At 67.1% G+C, this 20037-nt stretch overlaps 1 protein-coding gene across 1 annotated transcript in view; it reads right to left on the bottom strand.

The window, feature by feature from the left end:
* AHDC1 (AT-hook DNA binding motif containing 1) overlaps positions 1 to 20037 on the bottom strand; it is a 50185-nt gene that overhangs the window by 2333 nt on the left and 27815 nt on the right. The window contains exons 2-4 of the mRNA XM_059488799.1: positions 6215 to 6377; positions 5475 to 5515; positions 41 to 5101 (exon numbers count right to left, since the gene is read on the bottom strand). Of these exons, the coding sequence (XP_059344782.1) occupies positions 84 to 5101; positions 5475 to 5515; positions 6215 to 6377 (5222 nt within the window). The 3' untranslated portion in view covers positions 41 to 83. The remainder of the gene's footprint in view (positions 1 to 40; positions 5102 to 5474; positions 5516 to 6214; positions 6378 to 20037) is intronic.

Below are 20037 nucleotides of genomic sequence, written 5' to 3'. Positions count from 1 at the left end.
CCCTCCTGCCACCCTCGCTCCCAGGTTCTCCCCCACCTACCCTGTAACAAAACCTCGTTGTCCCGTTGGCACGTCAGCAGACACTACAATGAGGTGACCGTAAAAGTGTCCTCAGGGTGCTGTTGCTCTACCATGGGTCCCAAAAACCCGCTCTTCTGGCTGGGGGCCATGACGGGGTGCCCTTGGGGTGCAAAACTGGGGTACCTGTAGTTGTCCTGCAGCTGCAACATTGAGTCTCTCGGTACGGGGGAGATGTTCAAGTCATTGATCAAGGGACAAGCGTAGGGTCCCCGGTGGTGGGCCCGGGACATCTCCAAGGGCTCCTTCTCGCCCTTGGAGGGGTGGGTGCTGCTCGGGCTGCCCAAGTGGGGGTTCAGACACGGGGGGTCCGTCCTGCCCATGAAGTCCACCAGCATGCCAGCCCCCGCCTTGCCGTCGTAGGAAGGGCTGCGGGTGCTGGCGTTGGGGGAATACCAGTACGGGGGGTTTTTGCAGCTGGGGGAGTCATAGTGCGCTTGAGGCATGGGGAGGTCGCGGCAGGCCAGGTGCGGGGCGTGGGGCAGGGCCCCCCCCTGCATGCTGTGTTTGAGCGAGTCGCAGGCGGGCAGCTTCCGCATGCTGCCTGCCCGCAGGTCCTCCTTGAAGGCCAGGGTCGGGGAGCAGTTGGGCGAGAAGGCTTTCTGCAAACCGGCCTCGAACACAGTCTGCTGGCCGGGGGCCGCCAGCTGGTGCGGGAGGGCAGGGAAGTGCTTGCTCTCCAAATCCGGCTGCCCCAACCCGGGGGAGTCGCTCTGGAACCCCTGCACAAAGGTCCCATCCGAGGGGGTGGAGGGGTTCATGGAGTAGGGGCCGCTGTAGTCACAGGGGTCCCGCTCCCCCACCCCGAAGCCCCGGGACTGCGAGGGCAGGGGGGACATGCTGCTGTCCCCGCTGTAGTAGTCCAAGCCCAGGTCCGTGCTGTCCTGGAACAGGGGGTTCACCGCCTGCGACTTGGTAGGGAACTTGGCTTTGCCCGTCCCCCTCTCCTTCTTGGAGGCACAAGCCCCTCGGGAGCCCCGGGGCTGCCGGGGTCCCGTGTTCCTCTTGGAGGGGTACACAGAGGAAGAAGAGGAAGAGGAGGAGAAACTCAGGTGGGAGGTGTCGAACATGTCCACCTTCTTCCGTCGGCCTCGACCGGGCTTGGAGTTGCTCTGGAAGAGGACGCTCTGGTTCCAGTTGTAGCCAGGGGCGGACGATGCCTCATTCCAGTCCATCATCAGCTTCTCCAGGCTGGAGAGGCTGGACTGGCCCTCGCTGGAGGACGCCTCGCTGTTGGCGCGCCGGTAACCAGCCGGCTGGTTGAACTGGGTGCTGTCAGAGGAGGACTCTGAGAAGGTCTCGGAGACCGTCTGCTGCTTGGCTTTCTGCGGGGTGTAGTTGGAGATGTCCAGGATGACGTTGGGTTCATTGAGGTGACACTCGAAGCCCGGGTTGTAGAGCTGGCTGAAGGCTTCTGAGCTCCAGTCCAACCCTCCGTAGCCCTGCCGGAAGGCCCACGGCGCGGAGCTGGGGAACTGCCGGCAGTTTTCAGGGGAGGCCTGGAAGGACGCTGACCCCTTGGGCACCATGTAGCCGCCGGGCGAGACGGTGCTGGCGCGGCTGTCGCAGCGCAGGGGCGTGTGCGCGGCGCTGGAGAACTGCCCCCCCTGCTCGGCACTGTTGAAGAAGGCGGCTTTTCCCAGCGGCAAACTGGGACCAGCTGTCGGTGGCGCGTAGCCGGCACTGTGGGCACTGCTGGGCGAGGACGGGAGGCTGCTGCCGCTGCCGTAGGCGAAGCTGCAGTCCTTGCTGTTGGGGCAGTCCTGTGCTGATGGGTACTGCTTTCCTGGCGGGAACACGCTGGCGGGTGCCACGCTCTGCCCGGCGCTGCCGTAGCTGCCATACGGGGAGTAGCCGGGGGTGCCACTGGCTGCCGGGTGAGCCGTGGGCGACCGGGACACGGCCGATGGCGGAGCCAGTTTGGGGAAGGACTCGGTGCCCCGGCACTCGGAGGAGCCCTGGGTGACCCCGTAGGCGCTGGAGGCGCGGCCGGGCGGGAACGCTGGCCGGCCCTGCATGGCCGCGTGGAAGGCCTCGGCGCCGGGGCTGGCCGCCGGCACTTTGCCGCCGCGGGCAGCGTAGGCAGCCATGCCCCGCTGGCCGGGCAGCGCGGCCGGGGGCGCCGAGTAGGCGGCCGCCGATTTGCGGGACTCGGAGCGGGACGCGGAGAGGGCGAAGTCCAGCAGGTCGGAGGAGTCATCGGAGTCCAGCAAGGAGCGGAAGTAGCCGGTGAAGAGGCTGTGCCGCTCCGGGCCGGCCTCTGTCTGTGAGGACGGTGCGCTGCCAGCATAGAAACCAGCGCGGCCGGAGGAGCCCGACTCCAGCCCCGCAGCGTGGAAGGGCCTCGCCTCGGCCCCTTGGTAGCCACCGTTGCGCCCAGGCTGGCCGCCGGGGTGGCCGTGGTGGGGGGCCCAGGGGCTGCCCTTCTCGCCCCCACCCCACTCTGCGGCCGGGCCGTCCCCGAAGCTCTGCCCAGAGTTGGGCTCGGGGAACAGGGCCCCGTTCTTGCGCGCCCGTCGCTTCCGCTTGGGCTTGCCCACAGGGTCGGGCTCCAGCCGGCCGCGCTTGCGGGGGTGCACGGGGTCAGCGTGGAGGGCCGTGGGCGCTTTCTTCTTCTTCCCGATGCCCTCAAAGAAGTCGCTGAAGGAGCAGCGTGCGGCACGGGCGGCGTGGCCGCCCCCGCGCCCACCGAAGCCCCCGGCCTTGCCGCCGCGCCGGCGGAAGCCCTGGACACGGTGCAGGAAGTGGGAGATGCTCTGGGTGTCGGGAGCCTGGTGGATGGACTCGGGCTCGCTGGGGGTCCAGCAGCGGGGCGGCGAGCAGCGCCCCGAGCACTGGCTCTGTCGGTTCAGGAAGGCCAGCTTGGCCAACACATCCGAGTAGTCGGCCTTGCTGTCATTGGTGTCCGCGATGTAGGAGGGCTGGGGTGAGGCCAGCTTCTGCTTCCTCCTCCTCCTCTTCTTCACTTCTGGGGTGGGCTCCTTGGGCTTGGCTTGGCCCAGCAGCAGGTTTTTGGGAGGCCGGCCCCGCTTGCGCTTCAGGATAATGGGCATCTCACCAGGGGGGAACACCACGACCACGTTGCGCCCATTGTTCTTCATCTTGAGCAGTGGCGTGGGCTCCATGGAGCTGCTGGCTGCCAGCTCCTTCCCCTCCAGGTTCAGGTTGCTGCTGAGCGATGACACCTTGTAGGTGGTCTTGTTCCTCCTCCCCAGGGACACGGGGATCTTGGCCATCTTCACCACCATCTTCCTCACGCCCCGGCACTTGCTCTTCTTCCCTGCTGCGGGGGCTTTGGGCATCTCGTTGGGGTCCAGCGTGGTGGGAGGCGGTGGCGGCGGGGGGCTCAGCACCGGCGTGTCAGGCTCAGGCTCCTCGGGCCCGGGGGGCAGCTCGGCGGGCAGGGTGAGGGGGGACAGCACGTGGCTCTCGGGGGTGATGTCCACCCGGCGCCCTCGGCCCGCCCTCCTCCGGCGGCACAGCATCTTTGGCTTATCAGTCCGGCGCAGGGCGTACTTGCGGTGGTCCTCGCCGCACCGCCCGGCCCCCCGGCCCCCGCAGGGACCCCGCTTCACCATAGTGCTCAGGGGACACCCCCCGAGCCGGGGCTGCAGCCCGTGGGGCCGCAGAGGGTCCCCGGCGCCCGGCTGTGCCTCCAGCAGCTCCGAGACGGTGCCCAGTGGCTGCGGCTCCAGCAGCGAGGGCTCAGTGGGCAGCAGCGGGGGCTCCAGCGCTCCGGGCAGCGGCTCCAGGGTCTGCAGCCCCAGAGGCTCCGCCAGTGGCTCCAGTGACTGCAGCTCCAGCGACTCGGACAGAGGCTCCAGCGACTGCAGCTCCAGAGACTCGGACAGCGGCTCCAGCGACTGCAGCCCCAACGGCTCCAGGTTTTGCAGCTCCAGCGACTCTGGCAGCGGCTCCAGGCTCTGTGAATCAAGCAGCTGGGGCTGCGACTCCAGGGACTGGGAATCCAACAGCCGGGATTGGGAGTCCAGCTCTTGGGCTGGCAGCAACTGGGGCTGCGGCTCCATCGCCTGCGACTCCAGCAGCTGTGTCCCCGGGCAAGCCAGGGAGGCCAGCTCGTTCAGGATGTCAGCCTCGGCCAGTTCCGAGTAATCGCTGGCATCGGGCTGGGAGCAGCCAGCTTCGTCCGCCGGGGCTTTGGAGACGTCCCCCACACCCACAGCGTGTCCTGGGGGCTGCGGGGTGCTCCCCCCGCCTCCCTCGGGCTCTCCGTCACGGGCCGGGGGCCGGGGGTGCCGGGACGGGTCGGATTTGAGGAGCACCCCCCGCTCCTCGGGGCTGCGGATGCTGTTGGCCAGGGAGGGCGAGGAGAAGAAGCTGTACTGCAGGTCCCGGTCAGCGGGCAGGAGGCGGCTGTCCTCGTGGGCCCCGCCGCCGCCACGGAGGCTGCCACAGTCCAGGTGCACCCCGCTGTTCTTGAGGTCCTCGGAGAGGCGGTTGAGGTCCTTCATGATGTCGATGAGCTGCACCACAGGGTGGAGGTTGATGTGCCCGTTGCCGCACTTGCTGCGGAGCAAGGCGAGGATGCCGTCTACGTTGCAGCGGCCCGAGGCCAGCGTCGCGTTGGGGAAGGTTTTGGGCGCCCGGTCGCGGGCAGAGGCCTCCTCTGTGCTGCCCCCCAGGATCCGGGGCTCCCCGGCGCAGCCCAGCAGCTCCTCGGCCGCCTTGGTGCCCCCGTGGACGCTGTGGCAGCGGTCGGCCGGGTCCCCGTGCAGCAGCGAGCCTGGCTGGTGCTCCCGGCCGAGCGCGGGGCACGAGCCCTCAGGGAAGCTGAGCACGCTGCAGGACAGCGCCTTCTCGGCCGGGCAGGCGGGCGGCCGCTGCACCGGGTGTCCCGGCGGGTAGAACTTGGGCTCTCGGACGTAGTCGGGCGAGCCACGCACAACGCTGGTCGTTACCACTGGGCCCGGGGGCTTCACGCGCATCCTGACCTCCTCCTCCCCCGCGTGCCGCTTGGCCGAGCAGTTGCTGACATGGGGGTCAGGGAAGGTGACACCAGGACCTACGGCGGCAGAGAGGGGCACAGTGAGGCTCCGCAGGCACTGCCGGCCAAGCACAGCCAGCAGAGCCTCACCCCAACCCCCTGTTCCCAGGGATGAGGTGCCCACAGCCATCCCCCAGCTCCCTCCGCCCTGCCAGCAGCCATGACCCGACTGGCACCGCGGGAATGTGACAGCCCTGCTCATAGCTGGGAAAACGAGGCCCTGGGGGACCTGGTGCCTTCCCCAGCTCAGGAGCAGGGGGCTGGATGTCCTCCCCACAGCAGGAACTCCGGCACACTCCCGCTCCCACGTGAAGAGGGGTGAGGGTCTGTGATTTCCCACCCCAGGGGCAGAGTTTGGGTGGCTGAGGGGAGGGCTGGGGCTGGAACTTACCCTCGGCTTTGCTGCTGCTCCTGCTATTGCACTTGAGCTCTCTGCAAAGGAAGGGGTGTGCAGGGTCAGCCCCACACAAGGGGGGCTCACTTAAGTGCCCCCCACCCCTGTGCCAGTCCCTGCACGGGCCGAACCAGGGGCTGATTCCCCCGAGCTGCCGCGGCCCATCATCGGGGCACGGGCAAACAGGGGAGGCTGCCTCTCCTCTGGGGGACAGGGGGGCCGGGTTTGCGCCCCCCTCCCGTGCCCAGCAGCCCCTCTGTGGGGCGGGGGTCCTTCGGTGGCGCTGCCACTAGGTGTCCCCGGCGAGCCGCGCTCCCGACACGCGGGGGGGCTTCGCCCGAGGTTCCCGCAGCACCTCCCACCCCGCATCCCCCCGGCTCCCGCCCGCCCCGAGCGCAGCTGCAGCCCCCGCCCGCGGGGACACTGCCCGGGGCCGCCCTCCCCTCGCCGGGACGCCCCTCGGTGGCGCCTGCCTCAGTTTCCCCTCTTGGGAAGGGGGTACAGCGAGGGCTGTGCTGGGGTGGCTCGGGCACTCACGGGTGGGTGCCGGGCACCACCACGTGCTCACTGCACAGGGCCTGCAGCCCCTCTGTTCACCCAAAAATCCCAAGCCGGGAGGCTGTGCAGAGCCGGGGATCCTCCCTCACCCAGGTAGGGATGGACAGAACATGGGCAGCAAGATGTGCCACCAACCCCCCTGGTGCCGCACCCCATGTTTGGGGTGCGCCCCCAGGTACCTGTTCCGGGGGTGTTTGCAGTGCAGGTTCACTCGGAAGCTCCTGCTGTCGCCGTCGCTGCCGGGCTGGCGGGGGCCGGAGCCCTGGGCACACGGGAACCACTCGGCTGGCGGGCTGGCACCGTTCTCCAGTGCGAGGGGCTGGCAGGCGACCGAGCTCCCATCTGCGCGAGAGAGACCCCGCACATCAGCCCAGCCGCCCCCTCCCCCGGGAGCGCCCCTCGCCCCGGCTGCCCTGGGTGGTGCCCAGGGGCTGGGCACACCGTGCGCCGCCCGTTGACGCCTCCCCTCGAGGCCACGGCCCACGGGGACACCCACGGGATTGTGCCCTTGGCCCCGTCACGGGATGCCCAGGGTGGCGTTTTGGGGCAGGACAACCCTTTCCTCCCAACCGTGTCCCTGCCTCGAACAGGGGGCTGCCCCTATGAGATACCCACAGCATCTCCCACCAGGCTGTGGGCACACGTGTGCTCATCGCCACGGATGTGCACATTGCACAGGCGTGTGCAGAACGCTCTGGCCCCCCGCTCTCCTGCAGAGGCACCTCCAGCCGCTGCCCGTGCGGCACAGGGGGGCACGGTGGAGCCCCCGAGCCCCTCGCAAGCCCCCCGTGGCAGCACGTCCGCCTGTTCTCCCTCCCCAGCGCCGCGTGTGAATCCCTGCCGGTTGGCTCCCTCCCCCAGCACACACCCGCAGACACACACACGCAGCCGCTCGGCGTGATCCAGGCTCTTCCCGGTGTCTGGATTAGCGTGACAACTTATCAACAAGGCAGGGAAAGAGAATTCAAACCTGTCAGTCCATCCGCATCCCCCCCTTTCCCCGTCTCCCCGCCAGCCTTTGGGCGCAGCGCTGGCACCGCGGAGCTGCGGGCACCTCGGTGTAAAGTTACACCAAGGGCTATGTGGAGCAGGAAAATATGTGCTAGAAAGACCGGTCTCGTCTCTGCTGAGGCTGCTGGTGTGCCCAGGGAGCTGTCGGAGGGGAGGCAGCAGGAAGGAAACAAACGGGAGGTTTTCCAAAGCAGCCGCCGGGAGCTGGTCCCCGCTGCACAGGCAGCGCGGCTCCAGGGGAGGTTGGGGTGTCCGGCTGTGTCGGGGGTGTCGGGGGTGTCGGGGGTGTCCGGGGTGTCGCGATGCCCCCCCCGGCTCTTCGCCGCCGTCCCCCGCTGTGTCCGCACGGAGCTGCGGCTGCTTGGGCAAACGCTGCGGGACGCCCGAGGGTCCCCCCCGGGTGTGGGGGTCTCTGGACACGGCATCGCCCGCGCTCGGCACGGTCCCCGCTGCCCGCGTTCATCCCCGGTGTCAGGGGATGCCGCAGGCTCAGGTCGCGGCCCTGACCCCACAGCCCCGGTGTCCGGTCCGGCTCCGGTCCCACCGGGGCCACACGTGTCCCGTGACACGCGGGGGTCACTCCGTGCGCCGGGACCCCGCCCTCGCCCCGTGCAAAGCGCCCCCATCGCGGGGACCACCTGCACCGCCCGAGCCCCCACCCACCCTTCCAGCGCGGGGCGCGGCGCAGGTGGGAGCGGCGTGGCGAGGGGGCTCCGCGGCGTTCGGGGGGGCGCACCGGGATGCTCGCTGCGCCGCCGCGCTCACTTTCACCTCCCCGCTCAGCCCCAGGCAGCCGCCACATGTTTCCCATTAGGCTCTCCGGACCTCGCCATTCCTGGCTTCCTCGCCAGGGGTAGGGCCTTTTTCCTTATTTTTTTATTTTCCCCTTTTTTTTTTAAATTTCTTTTAATTTTTTTTTTCTCCTCCCTGGTTACAAAACACCAGCCGAGACCACACAAGCGAGGAGGGACGGAGGGAGAAGGGGAGATAGAGATGGGCGCCGCGGGCGGGGGGAGCCGGCCAGACCGGGCGCTGCGGCGGGGCCGGGGGGGTGAGGATGAAGAGCGGGGGGATGAAGCGGGCGAGATTGCAGTCACCTCCGCTTCCCACCTCCTGACCCCGCAGCCCTGCAAAGATAACAGCCCCCGAAGACTGCTGACTCGCCTCGCAGAAATCCAATATCCTCGCCTGGTGAACTAATCGACTACCTGGGCTCCCACCTCCCCTGCCCGGGCTTAATCCTGCTGCTGCAAAGCTTTAATTAGTTTAACGGTTTCAGGCTTGACGGAGGTTGGCGGCGAGAGGAATCAGAATCATGGAATGGTTTGGGTTGGAAGGGACCTTAAAGCTCATCTCCTTCCAGCCGCCTGCCAGGGCAGGGACACCTTCCACCAGAGCAGGCTGCTCCGAGCCGGCAGGATGTCCTCCCACCGCCCCCGCCCCACCCAGACCGGGCTCCCCTTTGCTGGGAAGGTGCCGTGGGGTGGCAGCAGAGCGTGCAGGGGGCTGCGGGCGCCCCGAGCCCCCCTGAGCTCCCCGAGGCCGCTGGCACCCAGCCCCGGCCCGCAGCGCTGGCACAGGGCGGGCGCGGAGGGGCCGCCTTGGCACCGGCGCGGCGGCGGGGGGATGGAGGGACGGCCCCGCAGGACACGGACGTGGTTTGGTGCCCGGCTCCGAGGCCACCCAGACGTCAGGGTGGGGCCGGAGATGCCACCGGGAGCCAGGCAGGCGGCAGGGACACAGCCGCCACACAGATGGGGACACGCTGGCCCGCCGCCTCCCGCGCCCCGGGCGCCGTGCCCGCGGCCGCAGCGCTGGGGACGGGGCGTCCTCCCCGCCGCCCCCGAGCCTCGGGGCTCCCCGGGCGCCGCCACGCTTTGGGGGGGCCCCAAGTGCCCCTACACGGGCGTGGGGCCGTGTCCGGTCCCGCTGTCACCCGCGTCCGTGGGCACAGCTGGCATTCCCGGCAGGGGTACCCTGCCTGCCCCCAGAGCGGCGCGGGGGTGTCCCACTCGTGTGAACGCGGGGACGCCGTGGCGGTGCCCGTCCCTTGCACTCTCACACACCATGGTCACACTCACACACCAGGGTGGCTTTCCTCCCCATCTGGGGGCACCACGGGGGTGCGGCTCCCCCGCACACCACCTCCCCCACCCCGGGGCATTGGGGAGCCTGTCCCACCCGCACCCCGTCCCTCGCATCCCCTGGGCCCCTCCCCGGCCCCCCAGCCCCCGCCCCAGCAGCTCCCCGGGCCCGTCCTGCGCTGCTGACACCAATGGAAAATCCCCTCCAGTGACAGCTTCCTGGCAGGGCTCGCCGAGGGTTTCCGTGTTCCCCGCCAGCCCCACGGCCACCTCCTCCCCGCGCCACGCGGGGGGTCCCTCGGCTTCCCCCCCTGCACGCCGAGCTCCGCATCCCCCCTAATTCAGCATCACGGAGCCCAGAGCACGCGGGCCCTGCTCCCTCCTCCTCCTCCCCTCCCTCGTCCCTGCCCTCCTCTCAAGTGGGGCACCCATCGGTGCCAGGGGTGCTTGGGGTCCTCTCCGGTACCTCTGGCAGCTCCCAGAGCCCCCACCCACCCTGGGGACCCGCCACCCACCCTGGGCTGGGAGCAGGGCAGGACTGGGGGTTCGGGAGGGTGGGCACAGATGGGTGCTGGGGCACACGGCGCCTGCAGGCAGCCCTGACCCTCCCTTCAGCTCTCACCCCACGGCTGGAGCCCCGCTGTCACATCCCCCCTGCCATCACCACGTCCTCCCGCTGCCCTGACTCCTCTGCCATGCTCTTAATTAGGAGATGGAGCAGATGGCGCCTGGGTTTCATCTTAGGTAACGGGTCCAGACGAGCTGCTTGGCCGCCAGTTCCCTTTGTGGGGCTGGAGAGGCTTTTCTGGGGTGCCCCCCAAGCAGGGAGCTGCTGAGGGGCCCTGTGCCTCCAACGCACCACGGGGATGCTGCAGGGACCCCAGTGCCCGAGGGAATTGGCTAGCATGGGGGGCAAACATCCCTGGGTTCTGCCCTCTCACATCATCCCAGGGTGTGACACCCCCAGGGCAGGCTCAGACACCCGCCCTGGGCCTGGGAGGAGGGTCTGGGACCACTGGGCTATGAACAACGGGTGCCAAAGGTCTTGACACCTCCTCATAACCCAGAGCTGCAGGAAGGTGGCTGGGGGGTTCATTTCCCTGCAATCCCCGTGGTCCTGGCTACAGGGACCCCAGGGACACCCCCATGCTGCTGGGGACGGTGCTGAGTCAGGGACACGGCCCTGAGCCTGGCTCTGGATGTGCCACTGGGGTCTCCTGGAGCAGGGGAGATGCTGGTGGCATCCCCAGGCCTGGGGCTCCTGGGGCTGTGGCACCCTGGATGGGCTCCACCCTCAGAATGTGGCACGGTGCCCTGGAGGTGGGCAGGCCTGGCCAGGCTCCTGTTCCTGCTGCTGCAAGAAACCATCTCCCTGCAAGGACCTTCTCCCTCAGGAGAAACCATCTCCCTGCAAGGACCTTCATCCTCAGGAGAAACCATCTCCCTGCAAGGACCTTCATCCTCAGGAGAAACCATCTCCCCTGCAAGGACCTTCATCCTCAGGAGAAACCATCTCCCCTGCAAGGGCCATTTCTCCTGCAAGGGCCGTTTCCCCATGAGCCATCTGCCCTGCAAGGACTCTCCCCTGCAGGAACCACGTGGCCTTCAAGCACCATCTTCCCCACAAGGACCGTCTCTCCTGCCATGACCACCTCCCCTGCAGCGATCATCTCCCCCACGAGAAACTGTGTCCCCTGCAAGGACCATCTCCCCCGAATGACCATTTCCCCTCCAATGACTGTAACCCCTCAAAGACCATGTCCCTGTAATGCCCATCTCCCCACAACAACCAACCCCCTCCAGGGACCATCTCTCCCAGCAATCATCCATCCCATCAGTCAGGAGCCCCTTCCCTGGTGCAAGGACCCCCGTACCACCCCCCAAAGGTGGGTGCCCGCTGTCCCCGGGTGCTGGGGGCGCTCCGGGGACCCCCGTGCCGCCGCCCAGCGTGGATGCAGCCCCAGCTCCCTTGGCGGCGGAGGGGTCTGAGCGCCCTGCCCGGCCGGGGGGGCTCGGGAGCGGCTGACAGATGGACGGCAGCGATGGTGGCACCTCGGCCGGCTGGAGCCCAGCGCCGCAGTTCAGAGCTAGCAGGGAGCGGGCTAAATTTAGCTCTTCCCTCGGTGCCAGCTTTGTTCCCCCGCCCCGTGGAGCCGGCGCGGGAGCCGAGCAGCCCCGGGCCCCCGCTCTGCCCTCTCCGTGCCTGCGGGAGGGTTCGGGGCACACCGGCGCCGCTCCCTCGGGGTGCGGGCTCGGGCACCGGGCGCTCGGGCCGGGCCTGCCCGCGGTCCCGGTGCGCCCGCCGCGCCCCGGGGGCTGTGCCCGGGCGGGGAGCGCACCCCAGGGCCCCGCAGCGCGCTGGCAGCCCTGAGGCCGCGCAGATGGCCGCGGCCCCGTGCCCCGCTCCCTGTTATAGCCACGGCGTGAGTCACGGCCCCGCCGCGTCCCTGCCCAGCGCCGGGTCATGTAACACCCGGGCCGCGGAGGGGGCTCCGCCGGCCGCCCCCGGCCCGGCCCCGGCCCCCGGCGGCTCAGAGCCCCCCACGCCCCGCTGCAGCCCCGGGGGCCCGCCGCGATGCCCCCCGCTCCCCGCTGCCCGCCGGGGCGCCGCGGGTTAACGCCGAGCGAGCCGGGATCCTGCGAGGCCAGTAACATTTGCAAGGCGCCAGATGGACGCGTGCCCGTGCCGAAAGCTCGCTCGGCACAGCCGTGCTCCCCCGGCTGGGGCTGGGGGCTGCCCGGGCAGCGCAGGGGCGCCCGCCGGGAGGGGAGGATGCTGACAGTGCCCACCGGGGCCCGCCGGTGCCCACGCACAGCCCACGGCGGGCACCGGAGCCGCCCGGCCCGGCCCCATCCCGCCGGCCATCCATGGGGTGACCGCTCCAGGTGCTGACACCGCGCCGGGGGGACCAGGTGGGGACCGAGGGGGGGTCTGGGTGGGGGGAGAGCAGCCAGTTGCCTCCCTGGGCCAATTTTAGAAACTGGCTAGACAAGAAAAGCAGAATGAGCCGGGCAGGATTAACGGCCGGGCTGGTGTCAGGGTGGGTTTTTTTTTTTTTTTTTTTTTTTTTTTTTTTTTTTTTTGTGGGAGGCACACACGAGTTGAGCGGAAACTCCTGGCTGTGGATCCTGTTTCCTGGGAGATGCGGCCGGCTGGGGCCGAGCCGGGGTGTGGGAGCCGCTGGGGACGATGCCAGCCCCGGCGGGATGGGGCAGGGCTGTGGGGAGGCGGGGGCAGCCCCTGCCCCATCACACCGGCGGCCTGGCACCCCACAATATGCGGGCATGGAGGGGGTGGCACCCACTAACAGGCCTGAATGCACACAAGATCGTTGAGCACATGCAGGTGTGTGCACAGGTACACACACAGGGGAGGATTTGCACACGCGTGTGCACACAGGCCTCGCACAGGTGCACCACACACACCCACAGCGCTGTGGGCACACACAGGTACAGGAACACATAAGGAACCAACGGGCACACAGGTGGGTCACACATGTGCCAAGCATGTACAGGTACACACAGACAGGTCCAGGAACATGCACTGGCTCTGGTGACACACTATCAGTGCACACCTGTGTTACAGGTACACAGACAGGTGTGCCAGCCCCTGGAGGTGCAGCACCCACCTCTGTGGCACAGGATCATACCTGCTTGGAGGTACAACACCCCATGGCAGCACACACGAGCTGCAGGGACCCCCAGGCACACAGAACACCAGGACAGCACTGCACACCCCCATCCCACACCCTGGTGCAGGCAGGGGAAGCCCCTCGGGTTTGACCCCTAAACAAAATTCACCCTCCCCCCTTGAGAGACCACGGTGGTCCCCCAAAATCTGGGGGTGTGAAGAAGGGGCCTGCCAGTGCCATGCAGCGGGGACATGGATAGCGACAGGGAAACTGAGGCAGGAGCAGGGTGGGCAGCGCCCGGGCGCTGATGGGAACAGGGAGCTGCAGCCAACTGTTCCAGAGGTCCTGTGGTGCCCCAGCCCCGGCCTGGGCTCCCACCCAGCTGCCTCCATCTCCGGTTACAGCACAGCTCAGGCTCCCCAGGGAGGGGGATTGGAGCACCCGGGTCTCTCTGCGCCCACCCACCCACACCGGCACCCCCGAGCCAGCCCCCGAGCACACACACCCACAGACACACCAATGTTTCCTCTCCCCCCTCGCCGGGGAGCTCTCCATTAAAATTGGAAGAACACAACTTGCCGGCAGAGCCCCGGCGCGGATCGTACACAGCCTGTCACTCACACATCACTTTGTAGATGCCCATAAATTGCTTCATTACCTCTTCTAATTGAGGAGAACGCAGCTGCTGTGGGGCGGTGACGGAGCGCCTTCCCTTTGAAGGATGCCTCGCTCGCCAAAGACGGGTCCGGCAGAGCCGCAGAGCCCCACCAACATCCCAATAATAATAATAATAGTAATAATAACCATAATGACAGTATCCACGCAAAATCCCCCGGAAAAGGGCAGTGGGACTCGCATGTGATGGATTCTGCTTGAGGGAGGGGGCTGAGGGGCTCGGTGGCCCTGAGTGGTGGGGAAACTGAGGCACAGGGAAGGATGCACCACGCACATGGAAAGGGCGGGCACGGAAAGCCTTGCATCGCATCGGGACCCTGAAGGGGAACACGGTGGTGACAACATTCAGGGAAAACCCAACCTCAGGGGACTGAGCATCTCCCTACTCGCAGATTTGGGGGGCCAGGAGAATGCACAGCACCACCCAGAACTCCCTGGAGAACTTCCCACCCTGCTCAAGGGCTTCATTCTCCCATGCTGGCTGGCACGACGCCGGGGTCCCGCCACCCCCGGGTGCCCTGTCCCCTGCACCCCATCCCCACGGGGGCCCCCTCTTTGTCTGGCGGCGGCGGGCGGCTGCGGCTGGGCTCGGTCCCCTTGCAGGATACTGCAGAAGGATTTACTGTATTGCAGCTTGTGCTGGCTGCAGCCCAGCGCACAATAGATTAGCTGTAGCCCAGGGCAGCACGTTGCGGGGGAAGGAAGGTGGGATTCATCCGGCTGCAGATTGCAGGGCATTTGCTGCAGTATCCTGCAGGATCCGGACACCCGCTCCGGACACCCCAGCGCCCTGCTCCAGCCTGGCACGGGGCCCTCGAGGGGCTCCTGCAGCCCCCTCCTCATCCCCGCCACCAAATCCGACAGCAGGAACGTTTCTCGTGGCCACACGGGCTGGGGGACACCCTGCTTGTCCCCTGTCCCCATCTGGAGGTCCGGAGGGGCTGCAGTCCCCGATGGCACACGGGGGGACACCGGGGCCCCCCTCGCTGGGTGCACAAAGCTGGTGCAGGGAGGGAGCCGGGGACTGCAAGCAGCACTAATTGATCGCGATTAATTCAGCTCCTACCTCCTCGGGTGGCAGGAGAGATGCTGAGACACAAGCGCAGCCCACAGAGCTCCCCAAACGGGCTCTGCTCTCCCTTGTGCCCCCCTTCCCCGCTGGGGACCGGTCCCTGCGGGTGTGAGGGTCTCTGGTGGGCGTCCAGCTCCTGCTGCTGCCCCAGAGGCGCTGGGGATGGGTCCTTGGCGTGGAGCCACATTCCCTGGGTGAATGTTTGAGGGTCCTGCTCGCCCACCAGCCTGTCCCCCTGAGGCGCAGGGATGGCACACAGGGAGAGGATACTGGGGCGATGGCACAAGGGAGCAGATGGGCCAGGGGTCACTGGTGGCCTCGTGGTGACACCGTGACATCTCCAGCATGTCACCAGCCAGTGGGCGCAAACCAGGAGACGCAGGAGCGCTGCTGCCACCTCCTCCAGGAGCAGATGCCACCCCAGGGGGACATCAGGCACCCCGTGGGCTCCCCGCAGGCGCCGCGGGCGGGGGGACCCCGGTGACCGTCTGGATTTGGAGGGGTTTGGAGCCTGCAGATTCCGGCTCCATAATCCTACGTGGGATGCAGTTTCCACAGCAACAGCGGGTCAGAGGGCAGCGAGGGGAGCCGGCTGCTCCGCTTGGGATTGCAATGCTGCCGCGGCTGCCGAGCGCCGCCGGGCGAGGTGTCGGGGCGCGGTGCCGGGTGCGGTGCCGGGTGCGGGGTGCGGTGCCGGGTGCGTTGCCGGCCGGACCGCGGTGCCGAGGGCAGGCGGCAGAGAGGGGCCGCGGGGGCGGCCGGGCTGGTGCTGCCGGGGAGGCGGCAGAGGCTCAGTGTGGCGTTGTCAGCAAAGATGTCACTAATTGTCTGCAGGAGCAGCAAACTCTCGTTAACCCTTGGGCAGCCGGCGGCGGGAGCGCTGGCGGGGCCGGGGGCACCCGGGCACCCACGGCCGAGGGTCCTGGGGCCGCCCCAGCCCTGCCACCGCCCCCTCGCACGGCCCTGGGACGGTCGCTGCACACACCGGCCCCAGCGTCCTGCTGGGACAGCAGCGTGTCCCCGCCGGGGGCCGTGGGCAGCCCCCTTGTCCCCTGGGTTCTGCCTTTGTCCCCACGGCTGTGGCTGTGCCGCCCTTGGGCAAGCAGGAGCACAGCGGCTGTGCCAGGGCCACTGAGCAGGGTCACCTCCATCCCCGGGCACTGCCATCCCCGGTCACCTCCCCTACCTCCGTCCCTGTTCACCTCCGTCCATCGCTGTTCGCAGCCATGTCCCACGGGCACGCCCAGCGAGCTCAGGGCGTGCAGAGGGTGCCGGGTACCCACCGTGACCCCCTCCCGCCTCACAGCACACTGCACACCCCACGCCGGCTCCGTCCCCACGGGAAAGGGCCCCAGGAGCCCGCGGTGAGCTCAGGCACAAGGCACGAGTGCCCACCCTGCCCCGGGGGGCTCGGCCGGGGCTGGCACAGGCGCACGCACCGGGCCAGAGGCAGGAATGGCTTTTCCACCCCAGGCAGCCCCAGGTAGCCCTGGAAGCGCTGCCGGGAGCGGCGGGGGGAGCCCGGGGCCGGGCCGGGGTCAGCAGAACGCCTCCGGCCCCGCTCGGCCCTGCCCGCGTTCCGCGGAGCTTCTGCTCCCATCCCGCACCTTCCCCAGCGCCTCCTACTCCCGGGGCTCCTGACAGGGGCCAGGGCAGGGGCCCGTCCGCTCCTGTGGGTTTGGTGGGCAGGATGTGCCCAGCGGGCTCAGGGACCCAAACGGTGAAGGGGACTGGGCACATCCAGCCCCAAGGTGAGGCGGCTGAAGGAGGCTGTGGGGGCTCCGTGTGGGGGATCTGAACGCAACCCTAAAAACCTGAGCCCCAGCTCCCTGACAGCCCTGGAGGGGTGAAGGCGAGGAAGGTAGCACGGCTTAGCATCCCAGGGAGCCCATTCCAAAGCACAGCCAGCCTAGTGAGCTCAGTGAAGGGGATGGATCCTCCAGTAGAAAATGTGTACAAAACCAGTGCTCCCACTGCAGGCAGCCCCTGGGACTGGAAAAATGCAGGCACAGCCCTCTGCCCCCCTTGCTGGCACCCCAACAGGCAGCAGCACGCAGGGACACACAAGTGCGGGCTGAAGCCCATCCTGCACCCGGGAACAGCACCGGGACCCCAGGAGGGAGCCCAGCTCCCCCAGAGCCGCCCTGGTGCCGGGGAGGAGCCGCGCTGGGCAGGTCTGGACACGGCCAAGGACTCTCCCAGCCTCCAAGGACTTTCGGCTGGGATTTCCTGTGAGGGACGCAGGTCTGCAGATGTCACAACGCTCCGGGATTTCTGCTCCGTGAGCTCCTTGGACCCACACTCGTGTCAGCCCCGTGGGTGCCCATTGGTGGGGAGCCCTTTTGCCAAGGCTCCCGGGGTAGCACTGTCAGACTGGCACAGCAGCACCCTGCCCAGCACGGCTCACTGCTCCTGCAGGGCATCCTGCAGCTGGCACTGCCTCCCAACAGCTCCTCAGTGCAGCCCTGCCTGGGGGCCTCCTGGTCCCTGGCATTCCTTCCATCCCTCCCAGCTGCAGTGCAAACACTCCCCTGGATGCAAATTCATCCCACTGCAGTGTGCGAACCCATGGCTGGGTGAACCCCTCCCCTGGATACAAATCCACCTCCAGATTCAAACCCACCCCTAGATACAAACCCATCCCTGGGTTCAACTATTCATCCCTGGGTGCAAACACATCCCTGGGTGAAAATTCATCCCACTACAGGGTGCAAAGGCACACCTGGGTGAAAATCCATCCCCGAGTGATAATTTATCCCTGGATGCAAACTCATCCCTGGGCCCAAATCCAGCGCCAGGGTGCTGCACCCATTGCAGTGCCGTTCCAGCAGCTCCCTCTCCTGCCCCGGCCCAGCCCAGCCCCTGTGGCTCTGTCCCCAGCACCGCCACAGCCTCTGCTGCCAGCCGCGCCCTCCGGATCCGCAGACAGGTCTCTCCCCCCAGGCTCCCTGCTCGGTGTCTGGCTGAGCTAAGCGTATTTAGCGCTTTTAATTGTTCTTAATAAATCAATCCCGCCAGCCCCTTAAATCATTTTTGTGGCTTCCCTCGCAGCCGTCCCCGCGGCCGTGCCGGTGTGGAGCCTGCTGTCTGCAGCGCTGCCGGGGCCGTGGCTGCAATGGGGCACTCAGGACACACCCCAGCAGCCACCCCAGCCCGCCCTGATGCCACTCTGGGGCCGTCAGGACACAGAACCCACCCCAGCAGCCACCCCAGCCCACCCTGATGCCACTCTGGGGCCGTCAGGATTCACCCAGCCCACCCCAACAGCCACCCTGATGCCCCTCTGGGGCACTTGGAACACAAAACCCACTCCAGCAGCCACCCCAGCTCCTCTGGGGCACAGGACGCACCCAGCGCTCCCCAGCATCCACCCTGCTGCTCCTCTGGGGCCATCAGGACACAAAACCCACCCCAGCAGCCACCCCAGCCCAACCCGCTGCTCCTCTGGGGCTGTCAGGATGCCCCCAGCCCACCCCAGCCCACTCCACTGCCCCTCAGCCCCAGGAGCTGCCTGAGGGGGGCTCTGCCTGCCGGGCAAGGGGCCCCATGCCTCAGTTTCCCTCCCTGCGTGGGTGTTTTGGGGATGCAGCAGCTGCTCGTCTGCTCCCTGCTGTGTGTTCAGTCACCCCAACATCGCAGTTTTTGGGGACGCTGAGGGAGCACAGGTCCCTTCTCTCGCTTCTCCTCACCTCAGGGCCAGGTGCTGTGGGGACAGAGATGGTGACAGTGGGTGTCACCCGTGTGGCACTGCTGTCCCTGGTGTGTGGAGGTGCCTGGACAGACGTGCCCTGTCCTCCACGCCCCTGGTACCACATGGACCCAGGGACACGTGCCATCCATCCCCTGCCATGCCCAGAGAGAGCTGAGCCCCCGAGGGCACAGGGTGAGGCCAGTCCAGCTGTGACACCCAACTGGGATCAGTGCAGGCCCAGCCCAGGTGATTCGCTGAGGCTGGGATGATGGTGGCACCCAGCTGGACGACAACACTCCTTTTTGGGGTCACATTAACACCCCACACCTCCTGAGCACCCTGCAGCATCTCCCAGCCCCACCTCCTGCTCCATCCCACCATCCAGCAGTGCATCCCCACCCATCCTGCCAGCCAAGGTGCATCCCACCCACTGCACCACTCAACCCTGCATCCCACCACCTCATCCTGCATCCTGCACCATCCCACCACCTCATCCTGCATCCTCCTTCATCCCACCACCAAATCCTGCATCCTCCTTCATCCCACCATCAAATCCTGCATCCTGCACCATCCCACCACCTCATCCTGCGTCCTCCTCCATCCCACCATCAAATCCTGCATCTTCCTTCATCCCACCACCTCATCCTGCATCCTGCACCATCCCACCACTGAATCCTGCATCCTCCTTCATCTCACCACCTAATCTCACATCCTGGACCACCCCACCACCTAATCCTGCATCCTGCACCATCCCACCACACAACCCCACATCCTATCCATCACCATCCTGCCAACCACTCAGGCCCTGCTGGCATTTCTCATGGAAAGATGAACACCCAGCACCCAAGTGGGATGAGCACAGCCCCCAGCCCTCTCCAGGCTCTCAGGGCTCAGAGCTGCACAGGGGTGACAGTGACACCCAACTAGATGGCAACAGTCCTATTTTTGGGGACACACTTTGCACCCCACCCCATCACCAATACCCTGCAGCACCTCCCAGGGCACCCACCCCACATCCTGCTCCATCCCACCGCCCAAACCCACACCCTGAAGCATCCCATCCCCTAAACCCTCGTCCCAGCCATCCCAGCAGCCCTGCAGCCCCGCTGGCGTTCTCCATGCAGAGATGAGCACCCAGCACCCAGGATGGCTGCCGGGGGACATGTCACCGAACAGACTGCACTGGCTCTGGGCAAAAAACAAACCCGGCAGGGCTTGGAGGGAGAGAGCTAACCTTGACACAGTTGCAGCAGTCACTAATAGCAGGCAATATGCCTGTTCTTGGGGGACTGTTGCAGTTGCTAAGATACTGGCAGCCGTGTGAATGGAAATGGGTCAGTAAACCTGTGGAGAGATAGTGTGACACTGTAACCGGCACAGCTGTTGCAGCCTACATCGAAATCCCACCCTTTCAATATTTATCACTCTCCGCCTTCGGTTCCTTCCTCCCAGCAATTTTTTCCACGTTGGTTTTGCCCGGGGTTGGTGAAATCACCCCGAAGACTTTAATGAGCTGAGGGGTGGTGGAGCGATGGGATGGGGTGGGAAAGGCGCCGTGCAGGGGGATGAGGAGAGAAATTGAAGCCCCCACTTGGGGTGAGTGCCCGTCCCCCCTCCCCGCCCCACTCCATGAGCAGGATGGAGCCAGTTCTTGGAGAGATTTAACAGGAAACAGGCTATAATCCCCCTGGTAGGAAAACGGGTGAAAAGGTCAATTTACTTCTGTCCCTGGTTTAGGCACTGTGGTGAAATTACACACTCGCAGGAGCCGCTGCATGGCGGGGAGAGGAGGGAGAGTCTGTCCTGGCTGTCCATGTGTCCATCCTGAGCCTTCCCA

This window comes from Ammospiza nelsoni, chromosome 25 (genome assembly GCF_027579445.1).
Source record: "Ammospiza nelsoni isolate bAmmNel1 chromosome 25, bAmmNel1.pri, whole genome shotgun sequence".
Classification (NCBI taxonomy): domain Eukaryota; kingdom Metazoa; phylum Chordata; class Aves; order Passeriformes; family Passerellidae; genus Ammospiza; species Ammospiza nelsoni.
The sequence above is the reverse complement of the archived record's forward strand: the minus strand, read 5'-3'. Positions and strand labels throughout refer to the sequence as shown.